Source organism: Tamandua tetradactyla, chromosome 8 (genome assembly GCF_023851605.1).
Source record: "Tamandua tetradactyla isolate mTamTet1 chromosome 8, mTamTet1.pri, whole genome shotgun sequence".
NCBI lineage: Eukaryota > Metazoa > Chordata > Mammalia > Pilosa > Myrmecophagidae > Tamandua > Tamandua tetradactyla.
The window spans coordinates 42,785,198-42,807,230 of NC_135334.1; the positions used below are offsets into that span (position 1 = coordinate 42,785,198).

Below are 22,033 nucleotides of genomic sequence, written 5' to 3' on the forward strand. Positions count from 1 at the left end.
TGTTTGTATTATGAACATCTCAAAAGCAAAGATTAGGAAACCATCAGAATGGGAAAAAACAACTTCTGTTTCAATAGCCCAAGTATCCTCAACCTTGGGAGTTTATTCCAGTGGACTGATTGCTCCCCTTAGCAGTTAAAGAATGCTAAAGCAGTGCCAGTTTCCAGGTTATGTCCTTATCAGGGATATAACCCTTTGAGATGGCTCTACCTAGCCTCAAGAAGAATCTCTTTTATGTAAGGGTATGTTGGTTGAGGTACCATGTTAAGAGGATGATTTATCATAGAGTCCTGCCTTATAGGAACCACATTCTTACTGGTGGGGAAGAACTGCTTGGGAAATGATAATGATTATGATGGCAGCAGAGAGAGACTTCTAAAAATCTACATTCTGATTCCCTATTCGTAAAGCATTCCTCCTTGAAAGTTAATGAATTTATTTGATTTTTTTAATGCCAAAGGGAAAAAACATTGTGTCAACATTTTAAAATGAAAAACTAACATTAGGTGACTCTTATAAAAGAAAAAAAGTTATGAGACAAATTATCTACAATGTAAACTTGACCCCAAAACTTAAAAAAAAAAAATCAGCAAGACATAGTATTCTTTTCAATCCATAAAACAGACTTCTACAATCACATCATAAAACTCCACAATAGGGAGATTTAGAGCATGAAAAGAAGCAACCCTTTTTTTTTTCCCTATTTATTAGAAATCACATACCTAGAATCTTCAGCTCAGCACTAGCATAAATGGCTCCATATTTATTTTCAGCCAAACACTGATACATTCCAGCATCTGACTGATTCACATTGTGGATCATCAATACTCCATTAACCATCTCAACTCTACTCTGTAATGGAACAACAAAAAAAAATTAGATCTAGAAAGTAAACAAGTGATATGGATTTCATGAATACTCTCTTCTAGACCAAGAAAAAGGAAAGCTTCAACATCAGTGCAGTTAAACATTATTTGGCAATTTCTCAACACAAACTTATTGTTAATTATTGTGTTTATAATACATCTCCTGCAAATTATAACTATCTCTTGGCCAGAAAATAGGTTACATTTTCCTGTAGTTATTCTTCTAAGTCCTACTTTCAATTTTGTTTTTAAATGGAATTGCCTTTGGTATGCTAGTTGAACTTGTGACATACAATCAGCAGATGATGGTTTTCTTTGCACACATTTTACACAGATGGAGCAGGCATTCACGTGGTGGAAAGAATAGGGACTGTAGATATGTGGGAAGATGGCAGAGGTCACAACAAGGACCTCCTTTCCTATGCTGATCCAGTCAGGAGTTTGCCTTTTTCTCACTTCATGACAAATTAACACACACACACCAAACACTGCCCTGCAGCTGGATTTAGCATTGGTCAGAAACTGTAAACTCTATTATCAGGAGTAATTTAAAATGGAAGACATAAAGTTGAACATGTGCAAGCTGAGGTAAACTCAGGCCATGAGCAAATAAAAATTTCAAAACTAAATTTAAAATTTTGTTAAACCACCAGGTGTTTTGTCTACTTAACTCCAAGCAAATCTTTTTTTTTTTTTTTTTAATTTTTCAGTGGGTGTGCTTTGATCAAACTACTTATGCCAAGGAATTTGACATTGTGTTCAACTTAAGCCCACGCACTTAGCAGAGGTATCGTCTGCCAGTGGAATTTACTTTATTTGGACACTGGGGGTAGACGATGTGAAGGACCCAGCTCCTTCTCCTTCTCGAGGTTCATCTGGCATCCCTAGGAGACTTATAGAGAAAGACCAATGACTCAATGTCTCAGAACATACCCCCCCATTATTTATTTATTTATTTTTAATCAGCTATATTGTCCTTTTATTTGTGTCTGTCTTTTTGTGTATTTGCATTTTGTTTTGGCATAACTGGTTTTAGAATACGAGAATGTTGGAGCTGGCTGGGCTGTGGGGATGATCTGATCAATTCCCTTATTTTACAAAGGCACAAACTGGGGCCTGAGGAGCTAAATGATAGGTGAGAGGCCCCTGCAGTGGCCAGACCTATGCAGAAGCTTTGCTTGCAGACTCAATTTTATGCATTTTCCTCCATTTTGGCCACAGATAGTGAGCTATTTCTTTCAGTCCTCCTTCCTGGAAAGGGCCACTATAAACACAAGGGGATAGTTAAATATATTACCATTATTCCAAATTTAAATAATAATTGATTCATTTTTAAATCCAATACTAGTTCTAAAAATATGCAAGGGTTTACTGAAAAGACATGTCTTATATCTAGGGGCGGGGGGGCAGGATGTCTCAGAAAGATTCCTACCGAGCACACAGGAGACTGAGCTTCTACTCCAGTCTCGTACTCTTTTGGATGTGTGATCCTGGGGAAGTCACTTTACCTCTGGGGATTAACTCCACTCTGTAAAGTGGCAGTAACCAGACAGATGATATCTATAAGTTGGCTATAAAGGGCAACGCTTCTCTGAGAATCACAGACATTTTCTTATGAATTTCAGGATCAGAGAAAATGGAAGAAACAATGTGTGCCTCAAAAACCTAATGTGCTATTTAAAATTAAAAAAAAAAAACATTTTGCTTAAGTCACATTTCTCATGCCAAAAGTATTATAAGACAGAGGTAGCAAATGCCTTTCAATAAGACTAAAGGAAAGAGAGGCTCATCTGCCCTATAGGAAATTCTGCTGAATTACACTGGAACAGGTTCAGAGTTGCCAGTAGTACCTGAGGCATCAGTGGGCCTCCATTCTTCAGCCAGCGGTACGTGGGTCTGGGCTTTCCCGTGGCCTTGCATTCCCATCGGAGGGGGCTCCCGCTGTCCAAATGGGTGTCGTTCAGTTTTTCTGCCCAGTGTGGGGAGGCTGCAATTAGGTGAGCATTAAAGAAGGCTGATTTCAGCTCCCAAACACCCTTTACCAAGTTCAAAATCCACGTGGAAATACACAATTTTTAAAGCAATTTATCAGTCACAGATATTTGGAAGCATCACAGAACTCTTACACAAAGAACTATGTCTGCTGCAGAAAACATTATAGCAGTGAAGACATTTTGATCATTTAAAGCGCTTTTATTAAGAATATGTTGGTGTTTTCTTTATTCACTTTAAAGCAAGTGGTTTGATTCTCCCTGACACACTGCAACTTGTTTGGTACAAAGTCAGGTACCTAAGGAGACGCATAGCTTCAAAGTATTGGGACACTGGCTTAGGCAGAGGTAATACCACAAACCGATTTAGTGAATGACTTTTCTGTTTTGTTTTTTTTCTTTTAGTAGAATCTGAATGACTTTGGAAACGAGTTTTGTAAATTCAAATTTTACTTGCTATAAACATATGTTTCTTGATTTAGTAACCTTTACATAATAATATTCTTGAAAAAAGCTTTCAAACTTACTAAAGTTAAAGAAGACATTCTTACATCAAGAAAGAGGTGATATGATGGCATGAAATCTGTAAAATACAGGTCTTTCCTCCATTGATTGATTTTAAAAATAAAAACACTGAATACAAGTGACTACTTGTCTACATCTGTTCTGGGCTAAGAGCATTGACGCAATAAATAGCAAAACAACATTGAACTTGATTATATCTCTCACGAAATTTTTTTGGCACAAAACTATAAAATATTTTACTTTATCTGAGCTAGTGAGGACTTTGTCCAATCATTCATTTACATGTCTTTTCACCTCTTATTATTTAGTACTTGCTTAATCCCAGAGGCTCTTAGTGATACAGAAACAACTAATTTCTATCTTGAAGGAGTTTGTGTTGTGGTAGAGGAGATTTAAAGCCAATGCCAAGGAAAAGGAGTAAGGCAGCAGACAAGACACGTTAAAGAACTCTACACATGAATATCAGAATAGTGGGTAACAGGACAACAGCTGCCCAAAGCCAAAGCCAATTTAAAAGGAAGGAGAAAGCAAGGGAACTCCTCCTTATTAAGTACCTCCTACGTCCTAGCTGCTAGGCTAAATTCTCTATTAATCCCTATAACATTAATCCTTAAAACAAACAAATCATTTGGGGTGATGGAAAAGTTTTGGTAATGGATGATGTTGATGGATACTGTGAATGTAATACCACCACTGAATTATATATATATAAATGTGATAAAAGGGGAAATTTTAGGTTGTATATATGTTACTAGAATGAAATCTAAAAAAAAAAAATAGGACTGTACAAATCAAATAGTAAACCATAATGTAAATAATGACTGCAATTAATAGTACAATTATAATATTCTTGTATCCATTGTAACAAAGGTACCACACTAATGCAAAGTGTTAATAATGGGGGGGGAGATTAAATGGAAATTCTGTATTTTCTATATGATTTTTCTGTACACTTAGAACTTCTCTAAGAAAAAATTAATTAACTAATTAAAAACTAAAACTAAAAGACCAGATCCCATTTTATGAATCACGAAACTTTGGTTCAAAGAAGTTAAGTGAATTTTCCCAAGTCCATGCAGATAATAAGGAATAGAAGTCACTTTCATATCCAGGAATTTCTAGTTCCAGGGCACATGTACTTCCCTTACCCCACTCCGGTAGAGTCAAAGATGAATTGGCTGCCATTGTTTTATTCTCAGGATTTTATCTTCTGTCTTTGTCTACACAGGAATTTTGTTTTTGATAGTTCACTGGCCTTCCAAACAATAGACTCTGGTCTTTAAGGAAACCTACCCTGGCGTAGTCAGGATTTATAGGCATCTGAAAACATTCAATGATTCAACTTCTAAGTCTAAAAGCTGCAACTTAAAAATATTATGATACTCAGTTTCAGATACTGACCCTAATTTTGAATTTTGTAATTACGTGTTACGTATGCTAACAATACTGAGAGGAATGGTAAGAAATGAACGCAATGCTAAACCCGACTTTCACATTTGGGTTTTCTGTAATCTTTCCTTCTTCACCTTGCTGGACTACTTCCCACTCTGCTGGCACCTGTACTCCAGGTAGGCAGGTCTGCTGCCTCCCAAGCATATCTTCCACTTTCCTCAAGCTATTCACTCCACGTGGGATGCCCTACCTCTTTTGATTCTCCCCACAATTCAAGATTCAGTCTAAATTATACAAGACTTATTAATCACAACTCTTAACCAGAGTCACCTGTGCTTTCTCTGAACCCCTGTAGTTTTTATTCACTTGGAAAAAAAATTATATTAGCTTGCTACCCCTCTTACGTTATTATTGAATGTTTTAGTTGGTTACAGTTTGATACCCCAGCTAGAGAACACGGAGCGCATAGTTAACGTGACATTTATACTTACTTTCAATACAATGTTGACCCACGTCTAGTTTTTACAAAATATTGGTTGATTATAGTTATCGATCTGTCTCAATATACTAGCACTGGAATATGCAGCTTGTGGGAGTTAAAAAGAAATTGAAAAGAGATCTTAATTTCCTAAAATGAAATTAGTTAAGAAATTAATTAGTTAAGAAAGTATTAAAATATTACAGTAAACTCAGATTGTATCATCTGCAAAAGAGAAAACTAGAAATCAATATAATAGTTACTCAAGCATATTTTGGATTATTCTATAAAATGGCCTAATTTAGAGACCTGATTCCAAAAGGGACTTGTCAAAGGAATCAGACAAAGTAATCAATGGACCTAAAATATATTTCTGTTTTCCTTTCTTTTTCAAGTGCTTATTAGATACCACTATGTACACAATGCTTCGTATGAGAAACGCAAAGACAAATATCCCACAATGCTTATTTGCTGTCGATTCAAAATCTCCCTCCCAAAAAATCCAGTGGATGAGTCAGACACGCAATTAAAATATTATTCAAATTCACTTTACCAACAATTCCACAAGTAAAGATGGCCAATTGCTCTACCACAGAATATAAAAAGAACTATTGATTTATTAATTCTTGATGAATAAAAGGCAGGTATGATTGTATATCTTGCTCTTTTGAACTATGGTTCTTCATGGCTTATGAATCTTTGTGTCATAGATATGCACAGCTATTATTATTAATATAATATAAAAAAACAAACTATAACTTTGTATTATCACTTGGGTGCTTTTCTCTATGCCATATAAAAGTTGTAAACTGTTAATGTCATATAAAAACTTTCAAGCAAGCCCAGCCAAACAGACAAACAGACACACACACACACACAGAATTTGGTTGTGGATCATGTTACAATAAAGTTAATCTTCATACTGGAAAAAAAATGTTATTGCTAATACTGGATAGGAACTAATTATCTTTGAGGCTATTTTGATTTATGAATTTTCATCCTTCATGATGTATTGGAAAATATGTTTTATTCAAAATAAGATCAGCTCAATTTTCACAGACTTCTTTTTCATATTGTATGATATTTTATAGGCTACTGGGTCTGTACTCTATGAACCAAAAAATAATTATTCAAAAGGGCAGTGGTAGGATTAGAAAGTTAAGATACGAAAAACTGAATTATAGCCTGAAAGAATCTGTCTTAGCACAGTATTCGTCAGATATTTAGGACAATAACAAATTATTGGTCATATATAATCAGAAACAAAAAAGGTTACATCTAAAAGTTTTCTTTGGAAAAGGCTTCAGGGAACTAAAGGACAACGGCTTTGGTGCCTGAATAATAATGTGAGGTTAACATACAGCAAGATGTGGGGAATCAGTGTCTACCTGAAAAAGAAAATCTCATGCTGGACCACATTTAAAATAAACTTAATATCTCCATCAATCTAGCTTTTGTCAGGTCACCTATTTAAGGTATGGAAAACTGAGGTGACAGATGGCACTTTAAACCCAGAAGCTGTTAAAACTCTCACCAGATGTACTGTGTATTGGCAGGAACTTATGTAATACATTTGAGCTTCAGTTCAGCCTCTGGATTACACTTTTCAAAACACTAAACAGATGTGCATAAAGAAAACTGTTTATTATCTCTTGTCATGAGGAATTCTGTAACTCCCTACTGAGAAATGCTAAGTGTTATTGGCTGCCTTCATTGTTCCTATACTATTAAGTATTGAGGCGTCAACATCTTTTAACCACATAGATCACTTTCAATAGTATGACTCTCAGATGTGGGCCAGTAACAGGTGACACATTATATTTGAAAGAGTATAAAACTTGGAGGTGAATGGAGTTCCAATCCCAGGGCTATCCTGCCCTTGCTTTAATATGTGATTGGGAATGAGTTATTTTACTTTCATGAGTCTGATCTGTCAGCTATAGATTGTAATTCCTATTTTAATGGACTACTATGATGATTGAATATAATAAATATTGTTTACTCCCCTCCAAGTCATTCCACATGCATTTATTTGAATATCATTTTCTAGTGTGTGTGTATGTGTATACACACATATATATGTCACCATTTTCATTGCAATAGTAGAATTTAAGGCAAGAAAGTTTCTCTAAAGAAAATAGGGTGAAAACGTTTCTTAATTTATAAAATAATTCATCTTTACATATATACAACTTTACATTATTTCCTACAATAAATTTTTAGTGTTATTTATCAGCTAAAATAAATTATCTTTCAAAGTCATGCCCAATATAACTAAATAAAATTATAAAGAAAAGAAAAACAGAGAATGAGAAAAATGACAAGGATTTTAACATATCCTATAGTTTTGTCTAACATTAATAAAAGCATGGTTAATAAGAAGTTACTACTCTACATCCCACTCTCTTTGCGTTTGCTCAGGTCCTTAATATTTTACTGAAATGTAGCATCCTCCAGTTGGGGCAGAGGGTTGAAATCTGCGGTCATCGCCAGTCCTCAATTGGATTCTGATTCTACTGTTCATTATCAATGGGACTTGAGTAATGAGCTGTTTAATCTTTCTAGGCATTAGTTTCTTCCTTTGTTGAATGGGAATTCTAATACCTAAGGGTTCTTGGGAATTAGTGGATGAAAAGTACCCAGTCTGACCATAGCATCTAGGACTTCAGCTCTTGATAACTATTAGTTCCTTTCCCTAGTCCTTTGGTTTCTCCTGACTTTCACCTTTTCTTTATAGTGACACTGTAGAATGGCATGCATTTCTAAGCCATCAATATTTATAAGAGTGTGAGAGTTTAATAAAAATTTTCCACTGTGGGCAGAACATACTGCTTATTGCTAGAAAGAAATAGGAGAAATTACAATAAAGAACATAGTATTTACCTGAGAGATTGTACAATCAAACTAGAGATAAAGGAAGTCATTAATATTTGTTGGGGTACTGTTGAGTGATTTAAAATACATAAGGAAGTCTATAATACTACACTGTGCTAAAAATAAAACTGAATTATTTATCGGATATTTACTATAGAGTTGTGTAATTTTCCTTTGAGCACCTTGATACAGGTATGTTTAATACCAATATACCTCTTGTCTAAATAATAAACTATCCAGAGAGAAACCCTAATGGCAATGTCCTTACTCTACAGTGACAAATTATTAGTTGGTGGGGCACAGGATACACATTAAAGTCACAGATCACTCATCTTTATATAATAACATTTTTCTGTATACAAATGTCCTCCCTCCATCCTTCTCTCTTTCTTCCTTCCTTTCTTTCTCTCTTCCTTCTTCCTTTCTTCTTTTCTCTCTCCCTTCCTTCCTTTTATCCCCCCTTCCTTTTTTCTTTCTCTCTTCCCTTCTTCCTTTCTTCTTTCTTTTGGTTATTCGTTTCTTTTCTTGCTTCACTTTCTTTCCTTCTTCCTTTATTTCCTCCTTCCTTTCATTTCACTTCTTTCTTCATTTATTTTTTTCCTTGTCTTCCTCCCTCCTTCCCTTCCTTCCTTCCATCTTTCTTTGCCTTCATCCCTCCTTCCTCCCTTCCTTCTTTAATAAGCAAGGCTAAGCTTAGATTGGAAATATAAGGACTTATATATGGCATAACTAGATAAAACCAAGTTTTTCGTTCCATCACCATAAACTAAAAAGGACAAAAATAACCAAGGAAATTATGTCACCAATAAAACTACTCTATATTATGAGCAAAAGGCATATTCAATGGAGAAACCATGCAGTTTCTTCTACAGTAAAAATTATTTCCAAAATTTTGTTTCATTTCTTTACTACAGTTTTATTCTTTTCCCTTTTTATGAGTATTATCTTCCAACTATTTGTTTATATACTTGACAGGCAAATTCACCTTAATTATCATTCATTTAACTATATTTTTTTATCAATTATCCTTTCTTTATTATAAATTATTAACCAGATTTTATTTTTTAATGTATTTATTAATTAAAAAAATAAACAAAACAACATAATCAGTAATTCACAATGTCATCACTTAGGTGCATATTCATCATTTCTTAGAACATTTGCATTAATTCAGAAAAAGAAATAAAAAGACAATAGAAAAAGAAATAAAACGAACACAAGAAAGAAAAAAAAAAAGATTATACCTACCATACCCCTTACCCCTTGCTTTCATTGGTCACTAGCATTTAAACTAAATTTATTTTAGCATTTGTTCCCTCTATTATTTATTTTTATTCTATATGTTCTACTCCTTTGTTGACAAGGTAGATAAAAGGAACATCAGACACAAGGTTTTCACGATCACAGAGTCACACTGTGACAGCTGTATCATTATTCAATCATCCTCAAGAAACATGGCTACTGGAACACAGCTCTACATTTTCAGGCAGTTCCCTCCAGCCTCTCCATTACATCTTGAATAACAAGATGATATCTACTTAATGCGTAAGAGTAACCTCCAGGATAACCTCTCCACTCTGGAATCTCTCAGCCATTGACACTTTGTCTCATTTCCCTCTTCCCCCTTTTGGTCGAGAAGGTTTTCTCAATTTCTTGATGCTAAGTCTCAGCTCATTCTAGGGTTTTTCTCAATCCCTTGATGCTAAGTCTCAACTCATTCCAAGATCTCTGTCCCACATTGCCAGGAAGGTCCATACCCCTGGGAGTCATCATGTCCGACGTAGAGAGGGGTAGGGTGGTGAGACTGCTCGTTGTGTTGGCTGGAGAGAGGGGCCACATCTGAGCAACAAGAGAGGCTCTCTTGGGGGTCACTCTTAGGCCTAAATTTTAAGTAGACTTGACCTATCCTTTGCGGGGTTAAGTTTCATATGAACAAACCCCAAGACTGGGGTCTCAGCCTATAGCTTTGGTTGTCCACACTGCTTGTGAGAATATCAAGAATTCAACTTGGGGAAGATGAATTTCTCCCCATTCTCACTACTCCCTGAAGGGGGCTTTGCAGATACTTTTCCACTCACTGATCGAATCACTCTGGGATTCATTGGGGCATCACTCTGGACAAACCAGAAAAATCTCATGTCCTACCTGAGATTCCAAGTACTTATGGCATTCAATCAAACTATCTGCATAAGTTATATTAGGAAATGCACTAGTCAAAATATAAATTTTGTAACTAATAAATATTTTTTGCTTTAGTCTCACACAGAAGGTGACATTTTAAAATATTAATTACATCTATTTTCAGCACCCTGCAATAATGACATTCCTTTGTTCTTCCTCATGCAAAAACATTTTTAAAATTGTACCTTGTACATTTCACTATTATTATACACTCTAGGCATTCTTAGATTATACCATCTCAATCTTTAACATCTATCTTTCTGATTTCATTTATGTCCCCGGCCCGCCTCCCTCTATCTTTATTTATGTGGTTTCATTCTGTTGTACTCTTTTGTATTATGCTTACCATGCAGATACTGAGTCATAGAGGAGTGTGGCTTACATTTATGCCTACCATCTACATTAGCAATCATTTCTATGCTTTGGCAAAGAAAAATGAGACTAGAAAGGTGTCTTTAAAACTCTGGCTCATTTTTTAAATCTAACAGCTGAAGATCAGCAAACATCCCCATAATTAAACTTTCAAGAGGGAAAATTACCTCACTATTGGAAAAACCCTACCTTTTCAGTATTCTGTGAACATTGATCACTTGGGTAAAAAAGCATTAGCTTCTACCTCTTCCAACGGGAGAAACTTCCAACAGAAACTCATTCCACTGAGAGAAGATTGTAAACACAAACCACGGATGCAGTGGAATATTCATGCCTCATGACCTTCTATGTCTTCTGCCAATCCAGGTAGAAATGCTGGCCACCACTCTTCCTACATTTTACAGAGTTTGATGGAGAAGAAAACCCACAAGTCAAACACAACATGTTCTCAAAATTCAAAAGTCAGGTGACCACGGGATCCTGAAGTAAAATGCGGCACTCTTTATAACTGCCCCAGGTCAACAGAAATAAACTGGGACTATCAGCGAAAGTCCAAATGTAGGGCCACTTGGTGGAGCCTGGCAGGGAGCTCCCCATAACATGTGAAATGGTGGGACGTCACATGTTTCCAAGATATCTTTTGCAAATGGGCAGAAATACATGCCAAGTAGCTAGCTGAACCTGTTTCTTTTTCTAGGCAAAAATCTAAATCATTTTTCTATACAAAGTTTGTCTTTACTCAGCTGGCCCACAGTGGATATCTAATTGTCTATGATGAGGACAGTCCACAGATTGTTTCTTACTAGTTCACCCTCCCACCAGAAGGTTCACCTTATAATGTTAGCAGGGCTTTTTTCTATTTTCTTGGCAGCAGTTGCTATTGTATATGAATTTAGTAGCTAAGTAGGATGGGCATGTAGAGTCAGTCCAGGCAAGAGCCTTAACCCCAGACTGTACAATCTAATTTTCACTTATGAGTGGTCCATTTTTCATGACCTAGTGAGATTTGAGACTTCTTTATAGGCATAAGACAAATGAATACTCCTTGCCTTTATTGGCAGTTTTAAGTAGTAAAGTTCTGGCTGAGCTCTGATTTTCAGTATCAAATTTTTATCTATAATGGAAAACTAGTAACAATTTATACTTCCGCTGTGATGATAATAATAACATAATATATTTGAATATTAGTCCTTTTTCCATTGGAGTATAGAAACAACAATTTTTTTAATTGCTGGCTAGTGTTGGCCTAATGATTTGATTTAGGGATGTGTGGACAATTTATTTTGTGATTTCCACTGAATACAACATCCATGATCAAAAATTAAGCAAAAGTATGCTGGTACTACAATTATAAAAACATTTTATCAATCTATGTCCTTTTCTTCCAGTATGCATTCCTCTATTTACCGTTTGAAGTTCAAAACCCCTCAAAGATTTCCCTGGCACACCTCAGTATAATGCCATGCACTCAGTGCTCCTGTAATCCTTTGTGAATGCAGTTTAGTTTCCTGGCTACTAAAACAAATACCATGCAAGGGGTTGGCTTAAACAATGGAAATTTATTGGCTCACAGTTTTGGGGCTAGAAGTCCAAGATCAAGGTGACATCAAGGAGATGCTTTATCTCAGAAGACTATGGTGTGCCTGGTTGACTGCCAATAACCTTTGCTCCTTGGCTTTTCTGTCACATAGCAATGCACATGGCAGACTCCCTGGCCTCTTAGTTCTCTTCCAGATCCCTTGGTTTCAAGCTTCTGGCTAGTCTCCCTGTGTGACTTTCTCTCTCTGTGGCCTCCCCTTTAAGGCCTTCAGAACTAGGATTGAGACTCATGGTAAATATTCAGTTGGGCCACACTGTAACTGAAGTAAGCTCATCAAAAGGTTACTTCAGAATGGGTTCACACTCATAGGAATGAATGAAGGTTAAGAATAGGTCTTTCTGTAGTATGTAGTTCCAACCCACTACAGTCCTCCCTCTGTACTACAAAAGACATGTTCTTTGCCATGCAAAGTATATTCATTCCAACACAACATCTCAAAAGCTTTAAGTCATTTCAGTAACAACGCTAAGTCCAAAGTCTCATCAATATTGGTTTTGGGTGTGGTCAGTTCTGATGCACAATTTTCTTCTGTCTGCAGACCTGTGAGATCTAGAAAACAAATTATCTGCTTCCAATGTACAATAAAGGGGCAGGTCTATGATAAACATTTCCATTTCAGAAAGTAGAAATTGGAAGGAAAACATAACTGACATGTCTCAAACAATTCCAAAATCCAGCAGGGCAAATGCCATTAGATTTCAAGATCTGAGAGTCATCTAAGGATCCATGTTTTATCCTCTGGGCCTGAGGGAGTGGCAGCTCCTCCTGCCCCCTGCTTCCCAAGCACTTAACCAGTGGCCACTGCTCTCTTCAAACACTGGGGTGAAGGCCCCACCCTTTCTGAACACTAGGGTGGCAGCACTCTCCTTACACTATGGGTACAAGGCTTGACTCCCAGGCACCGGTGCAGATGGCATGCCCCTTCCAGCCACAGGTGAACTTGCTCTTCCCAGAAACATGGGTTGTCCTGCTCTCTTGGCCCAAGGAGATCTCTTTGGTCAAGACTTCAGCTTCCATGGTTCTGCCCTTGAAGTCATTCTTCCTTCAATTCATCTCTTCCTAGTCCCTGTCAGTCCAGGCTGGCCATGGTTCTGCTCATAGAAGTTCTGCAAAAACCTTGTCAGCTTTGTATACATATAGTGCACAAGGATCCAAACCATTAGATAATAGAACTTTCTAAAGATTCTTCCTACATAACTGCATTTGCAATCCTTACGTCCACTGAAACAGCTAACCAGACCTATGTTCATTAAAGCCTCACATAAAATCCTATTCTCTGGGACTTACTTTCCAGAAGCCTAGGGAGGCCTCCGCAGTGCTGTTTGTGACCCTAGTCTCAGAGCACACTATCTAAATAGGCTCAGAATTTTCCAAACCTCCAAGTACTGGTTTTCTTTGTGTTTAAGAGTTCAATTTTTCCCCCTAGTCCATTCTGCTCTCATTTTGCTATTAGCTGCAAGAAGAAACCAGGTTGCACCTCCCAAGCTTAGCTAGGAAATTTCCTCAGCTAAATATCCAAGTTTATCGCTTTCAAGTTCTACCTTTCACCTAACACCAGTGTCCAATTTTGCCAAGTTCTCGGCCACGTTACAAGGATCGCCTTTTCCCCAGTTTCCAGGAATACGCTTATCATTTCCTTCTAAGGCATCACTGGAAGTACCTTTGATGTCTATCTTTCTACCAACATTTTGCTCATGATGAATTATACATTCTCTAAGATGATACAAATGTTCTGTACAGCTCTCACTAATTTTTGAGTTGTCACAATTTCTCTAGCCTCTACCCATTACCCAATTTCAAAGCTGTTTCCACATTTTCAGGTATTTGTAATAGCAACATTCCACTTTCTAGTACCAATAATTGCTCTAGTTTCCTGGCTGCTGAAATAAATACCATGCCATAGGTGGTCTTAAACAATGGGAACTTATTGGCTGATGGTTTTGAAGCTGGGAGAAGTCCAAAATCAAGGTATCATCAAGGTGATGATTTTTCTTAGAAGGCTGCAGTGTTTTTGTGGCTGGCTGCAGTGATTCTTGGTCTTTGACCTCTCTGTCACATGGCAATACTCATGGAAACCTCTAAAGGCATTTGCCTTCTCTTCTAGGTTCCACTGGCTTTAAGCTTCTAGCTGCTTTCCCTGTGTGGCTCTCTCTCTGTGGCCTCCCCTGTGAAGCCTTCAGTGATAGTAATAACCTACATATTCATTTAGGCTACATCTTAACCGAAGTAACCCTTTCAAAAGACCCTGTTCACAATGAGATCACACCCACAGGATTGGATTAAGACAAAGAACATGTTTTTCTGGGGTACAATGCTCCAAGCCACCACATGAGCCTGTATAATAGTACATAGCATGCTCCACTCTAGTAGGGTTTGCTTTCCATCTAATCCAGTGGACAATGAGTTCCTTTAAAGCTTTATTGCTGGCATGTTGAGCTGTAATGGGCAGTTAATAAACATTATTTAAAGGAATGAATGAATGAAGTGTGCTTTGCATGGTAAATTTGGTTAGAGTGATGAATTCCTAGAGGGGTTGCTAGAGATAAAGAAAGAAAGACAGGTTGAATTCAGATATTAATATGTTAGAATATTCTTTAAGAGTTCCTGCAAAAGGATGCTAAGCTTTTTAGGAGAACTAATCACAAGATACTCTGACAGTTATATCTGCTTGGCAGAATCACTGGAATATTAATTTGAATAATTACAAATTCAAAGCATCTGTATTTGCTTTTGTATCAATGTTCTGGTTTATTGTATTCTCTTTTTTCAGTGTTCTCATCTGGGAAATGAGAATACTGTCATTTACCAACTACCATAATATATACTGAGAAGAAAATGTGAAAATGGATAAAATGTGTGGTCCTTAGAAGTAAAGATGAGATTGTGAATATTTATGAATCAGATTTTCTCAATTCTTACACACAACCTGGTTGGCTCTTTGGCATTTTGGGAACATTTTGTAGACTACAGAGGTTATTTATCATATGGGTATATTAATTTAATCTGGGGGTCAGCAAACTTTCCTGTAAAGGGCCACATACCAAACATTTTAGGCTTCTGTAGATAAACATGTAAATGATTAGGCATGGGTATGTTACAACAAAATTTTATTTCAGAAAACAGGTAGCAGGGCAGGATTTAACTTATGGGCAATAGCGTAGCCTCTGACCTCTGATTTAGGCAAAGAGCTTGAACAATTTAATAAAGGTTCCAAGATTTTAGTCTTATCAGAGCACAGCTTTGGTGCTAGGAAAATATCTCATTTTTAAGGACATAAACATCTATGCTGCTCAAAATGTCTGTGAAGTCCCCATTCATTTTTAATTTAAAGCATTCCTTTGCATAGGATACTTTTATACACTACTTTACCATGCATAAGAAGATTATAAATTATTATTATTTTTTGTTAACAAACAATATTTAGTTAAAATTAATTTGCATTTTCAGTTTGTCTCTTGGGACTATTACGTCACGCTCTGCCGAAAACACTTACTGTATACTTGTAATTGTCCACGAAAGGAATTTTTTCCACGTGAGTTTTCAGCTCTGCACTCATATATGCCTGCTTCATCCAGCTGTATGTTCGGGATCTCCAGCACCGCCTGAGATTTCCGCAGACGTGCTTTACTAGGAATATAACCATTAACTTTCATCCATGTGATTGTTGGAACAGGGCTATAATAAGGAGCAGAAATACTGTTAATACACTTTCCACTATTAGGGACACAGATTCTGTTATCTGGGAATTTAAGCACTTAATAGGCTGAGTGCAATAAAATGTAATCACAATTAAGGAACAAGTGCTGGTTCACTTCCCATGCAGATTGTCTGGTAAGTACTTAGATTACAAGGGGATAGTTTCTTTCATTTCCGTATTTCAGGAAAGCAATCCAGACACATCACTTTGTACTTTTTAATATATTATACCTTAGCTTAACACCCCTTTGTTAGAGTTTTTAAATGACAAAGTAATTTTGTACAAAAGTAATATATACTTATTGCAATGGATCATACAAAAGAACGGTGATTTAATTAAATTAATAGCTGTTTCTACACCCACCCATGCAAATTTCTTTTCTCTGCAACAAGTTTATGAATAATCTTCCATTTGTCTCTATGATACTTTTATACACACATGTGATGAGTTATTTTTGTTTTGCTTTTTAAAAAAATGTAAATCTTGTGTATTTGCTTTTTAAATATTTTATTATTAAAAGATCATATCCATTAAATATTGGACTGATTCATTCTGGTTAGAAGCTTCATATTGTTCCACTGTTTGCACATATCAGAATTTAATCCTCTACCCTCTACAGTTAGAAATTCAATGTAGTCCTGGTTTTCTTCCTTTCTTTTTTTTTCCCCACTATAAACCAATGCTGCTATAAACAACCTGCACATATATCATGTACTATTGCTTTTATTTTCTACAGATGTTCACAAAAGTGGGAATGATAGATCAAAAGGCATGGACATTTTTCATCTTAATAAGTACTGCCAGATTGTTTTTCAATATTATAGTTGCAGTTCCCACACCTATCAGTAACGCATGACACTATTTGCTCATATTCTTACAAGCGTTGTACATGATCAATCTGTTCAATTTTTGTCAGTATTGATAGGTTAAAAATGGTATTTTGTTGCTATTTTAATTAATAGTTCTCTGAACCCTAAGAAAGCTGAATAACTTTTCATAATTTTATTGACCATTTTCATCTGCTTTTCTCTGAAATGTTTATGCTATTTTTCTCATTTTCTTTCATTTTTCTATTTGATTTTTTACATTTTTAAAATTGATTTATTAGTGTTCTTTGTATAGGACCATTATATTTTGTATTTCAGAAATATTTTTCCCCAAGAAATTGTTAGTTTATGATAGTATTTTTGATATGTTTTTATAAACTTTTGAGAGTTTATAAAACTTCTGTTTTTTTTTTTTTACTTGTTCAGAAAATTATCTCTAAACAGGGTTTATGCCAATATTTTCAGTAATGATTTGTTAATTTTTTTTATTATTTGTAAACTTCTGACTATTTAATTCATCTGTACTATATCCATGATTCCGTTTTTGCATAGGAAATGTAAGTAATTATTTCAGCATTATTAAAAAAGTGAAAAATCTTCTTTTCCACAATATTTGAAATATTGCTTTCCTGTGTAATTGGTTTCCACATATTTTACTCTATTTCAGCTTTCTCAGTTCTATTCCACTGATTTATTTATTACTCATTATTTAGTTATTTATTTGTTTTTTTCTTATTTTTTATTACTAACTATTTTTAATGCACTTTATGCCCTGGACTCAGTGTACTTTCAGGTTGATTTTTCACTACTTCCTTCCATATCTCTTGACCCAGAAACACATCTTTTTGTTTCTAATCATATCTGTTAAAATCCTACCATTCCTCTGAGACCTGTCCTAAATGTTTCTACTTCAACAAAGTCTTTCCTTATTTGTATAGACAGCTGTATTTTTTTTTCTCTTAAATAACACAGTGCTTTGCTTATACTATTCACATTTCATAAATTCCTCCATGGATTAGAATCAGTAAGTGTAAGGCGTTTTCATTCACTTTTTTCTTAAAGGAACAACACCAATCTTCATTTTTATAAAAAATGTTATGATAAATGCCCTTTTGCATTTCAACACCTTTCTGATTCATTCCTTAGGAACAGAATAGAAAATTGAAATTGATCGATTAAAGAGTTGGCAAGGTACATATTGGAATAACTCTTATGTGGATTGTATACCTGAATTGATTTGAAACACTTTTTTTATTTAGAATTTTTACTTATATTAAAAGATTAGATTGTCTATGCTTATTAGTTTGTTGGCTTGTGCATGCCTTTATTTGCTATTAAATTTGTTTGTTTATAGTTATCTTTGACAGAGTTGGCCTGGGTACCACTGTGATGGATGATAGTTTTTTAAACATGCCAGAATATTCCTATATCTCTCTATATTCTGCATCAGTTTAAAGGGTTGAGAAATTATGTGTTAGGATTCTCACAAAAAGTCATTTGGGTCTGGCTCCATCAATGGAGGTAATTTCTTGACAATATTTTCAGTTTCTTCTGTGGTTTCTTGAATTTTGTGGTTGTTTAAATTTCTGCTTGTCTCAACTTTTTTCCCTAGAAAGTCAATGATTTTAGCTATAATTTTGATGTTTTAGCAGAATAAGTAAATGGCAATCATTTAAAATTTTTAAAAATTTTATTTAATCATAAGAGGTCACATATATTATATAACTGTATGTTCTAAAGTCAGGCTTTCTGGATATAAAAGATGGCTCTGCAATTACAAGTTATCAAACAAAAATCACTGCCTCAGTTCCTACAAGTGCAAAATATGATGGAAATATTACTTTTTTATCTCAAAGGTTCATAGTTTAGAGTAAATGATTTTAAAAGCCTGGCACAGATAGGCAGGCAGAAAAGAAAATGTTAGCAGTGATGACGATGTTTATATCTTCTTTACAATTTTAATGGCATAACTACACAGTTTCTATATTTTTCCCCTACAGAGATCATATTGCATGTTCGTTAGGAGCTTGGGACTAAGGAAACCTGGATTGAAATACAATTCAGATAAAAAGACATGTGACTTGTTTCCCAACATAGGTTCTCTGAACTTTATTTTCTCCATCTGCAAAATGGGGACATTTATTTATTAGTCTAGAAAGTAAGCATTTGAGGGCTGTGACATCATTTATTTTGTTCAGTAACATATCCACAGTTCCTCATAGAATGTTTGACAAAGGATAGTACTTAATAATTGATTATGAAATGAACAAACGATGCTTGTAAAACACTTGGCAAATATTGAGTACCCAATACAACTTAGCTATAATAACTGTTTACAAGATTAGCTTTGTCAGAGGTTTTTCTATTTATTCCTCTTTAAAAGAAAAATATCCAGCTGTTATCACTATTTTTTTAATTCCTGAGTTATTGCTTTTTATTGACTAATTCTTCTTTCTTGATCTAGCAATTCATATATTGTATTCTAACTCCTTAACTGAATGACCATATAGTTATTATTTTATGGTTAATAATAAAAATAGATAAGACTTGTCATCTTCTCTGATATCAACTATTGACCCATGCCATATATATTTATATGTAAAGATAAAGGCTCATATAGTTTCTGCTTTTTGGAACTTGCTGAAACAATTTCTTTAGCTAAATATAGAATCAATTTTTGTGTAGGTTCCATTTTTCTTGGACAGAAAGCATGTCATTCTTATGACAAAAGTTTAAAAATTAGCCATTTGATCACTTTTGTTCAGTGTTCAAATTTAATTTTAGTGTTTTTCAAATTTTAAAACATTTGAGTTTTCTATCAAATCAAATCTCCTATGAAACATTAGTATACTTAAAAAGAAAAAGCAATAATAATAAAAGCAAAGTTGCTTTGTTTGAAGTAGGAATAAGGGCTCTAGAGCTTGTCTGCTTATTACTCCACTCCACAGAAAACTTGCTATATGTCCTTTTTTCATTTCTTCTCTAATTGATCTGTCAGATTGAGAGAGGTGTGCTAAATTCCCACCATTACAATTACTACCAGAGTCTGCATGTATTTCAAAAAATATGCATAATTTTTTTCTGAAAATTAAGGTTCATAAAAATTTATATCAGTTTCAGGGTTTTTTATTTGATTCAAAATAAAATAATCTTCTAATTTAGTAATATTTTTACTTTAAGCTCTCTTTTAAATATGTTCCACTAATCTCATACTCCTTGATTATTTATTCTCTTACTTTTCTTTTATGACTTTTTACTTTGTACTGATCTGATTCCCTTAAATGGCCAGTGGTTAGATTTAATTTTTGACTCAACTTGAAAATCTTTGTTAATGGTGGAATGTGACTTTTTAATTCCATTGTTCCAACTGATAGTTCTTATTTTGCTATCTTGGAATGCTTAAATACAGAATAACAAGTAATTTCATATTAAATGTTCAGGGCACAAACCTTAGGATAAAATAATAATGGACTTAAAAATGATCAATGAAGATATGATTATAAAAATTATCATGCAGATTAAAAAAGGAAAACAGAAATTAACGAATGAAAAATATAGTGACATCAATATAAAATTGAAAAAAAGGGCTAAACATCAAAATAGAGATAGCTGAAGAGAACATTTCTCAAATGGTAAATACATTAAAGCCCTTAAGAAAGGATAATGCACAGAGTGATGGGGGTAGAAAATCCACAACATCAGCTAATAGACACAAAAGGTAAAACTAGAGGGTATAATGAGTCCAATCAAAACCTAGAGTGAGAGAGAATAAAGAGACTTATGTAATATCTGAAGATGAAATTGCATATCATTTTCCAGAAATGACTAAAAATATGAATCCATAAAGACAGGAAATTTAATGTATATACCAAGTGTAACTTAAGACTAAAGAACATCAATGACATATTTCAAGAGTAGCCAGAGAGGGAAGACAGATTATCTACAAAAGAACAATGGTTAGAATGTTCTCAGATTTCCTAGAGAAGATCAATGAAAGCAGAAGAAAAAGTTAGAATATTTATATTCAGAGGGCTTAGAGGTGAAAGAAGAAATAAATCTAGAATTTTGTATCTAGTAGAATTGTCTCATAAGAGTGAAGAAAAAAAAAGAATGAACAAATTTGTAAAAAAAACTGAACAAATTTACCACTAATGACTATCTAGACTATCACTAAGAGGATATTTCAGTAAGAAAGAAAATAACTACAGAAAGAAAGTTTAAGATGTAAGAAGGAATGGGGCAGAAAAAACTGCTGGGGAACCTGTATTAATAATGACGATCAGGATGATAACACTAGCAAAAACTACCAAATCTTGTCAAGCATAGACAGAACTAAAAAATGGACCAAAAAAGAGCATGCAATTAAAGGCAAGAAGTAATTAGAGTTGATGTATCCCAAGCTATCATCATTTGGAGAGAGGATGGTTAAGATATTGATGAACCTTAGACCTTAAAAATTCATGATAAAATTAATATGGTAGTCACTTAAAGAACAGAAAGAGTCACTTTTCAAACAAATAGAGTATAAAGCAGAAACAGAAAAACTCAGCTCTTCCCAATCCATTTCTTTTTTCTCTTGGGCATCCACTTGCATTTTTTCTGTGTAATTAAGCATGGCCATGAAGCTAATTTCTGACACAGAAATGTAATGGAAATGTCTAATAAATTCTATGAACCCTCTACTCTCTTTTTATTTTGGCCAGATGGATATCAAAACCCAGGGCAACTTCGGAAGTCCTAGGTTGAAGATACAGTTGATTCTTGTTATTGACAGTATTTACATTCTATAAAGTCATTACAAGCACTGAATTAGCGAATACTGAATCATTTCTCCTAGGGGAAATTCACTTAACGTTCCTGCTAGCCTGTGGTCACATTTTTTGTCAGGTGATCAGTGTAAACTTGTTTCCCGTGTGTTTCTGTTTAAAGACACCTTATTTAAAATATATTGTTATTCTTTAGCGTTGAATTCATGGCTGACAACACTATTACTCATGCCTGAATGAATCTTATCTAGCACATGTCTTTTCTCCATCAGCTTTCTCCCACTTAGGAACACTAGACAGTACTTCAGCACTATGCTTGCAGGTCTGTTTAATCAGTAAAATTGCCAATAAAAGCACAAAAATGAGAAAGATGTAACATTTGAATTTACTGCAGAAAGGACCCTCATTTACAGTATGAACAAGGCAGAGCATTGCTTTGTTCGACTTCAGTTTGGTGACTTAAT

General features: G+C 34.8%; 1 protein-coding gene across 1 annotated transcript in view; it reads right to left on the reverse strand.

Moving 5' to 3' along the window:
• CNTN5 (contactin 5) overlaps positions 1 to 22,033 on the reverse strand; it is a 495,183-nt gene that overhangs the window by 254,256 nt on the left and 218,894 nt on the right. Inside the window, exons 8-10 of the mRNA XM_077114702.1 lie at positions 15,773 to 15,954; positions 2,717 to 2,853; positions 723 to 852 (exon numbers count right to left, since the gene is read on the reverse strand). Coding sequence (XP_076970817.1) covers positions 723 to 852; positions 2,717 to 2,853; positions 15,773 to 15,954 — 449 coding nt within the window. The remainder of the gene's footprint in view (positions 1 to 722; positions 853 to 2,716; positions 2,854 to 15,772; positions 15,955 to 22,033) is intronic.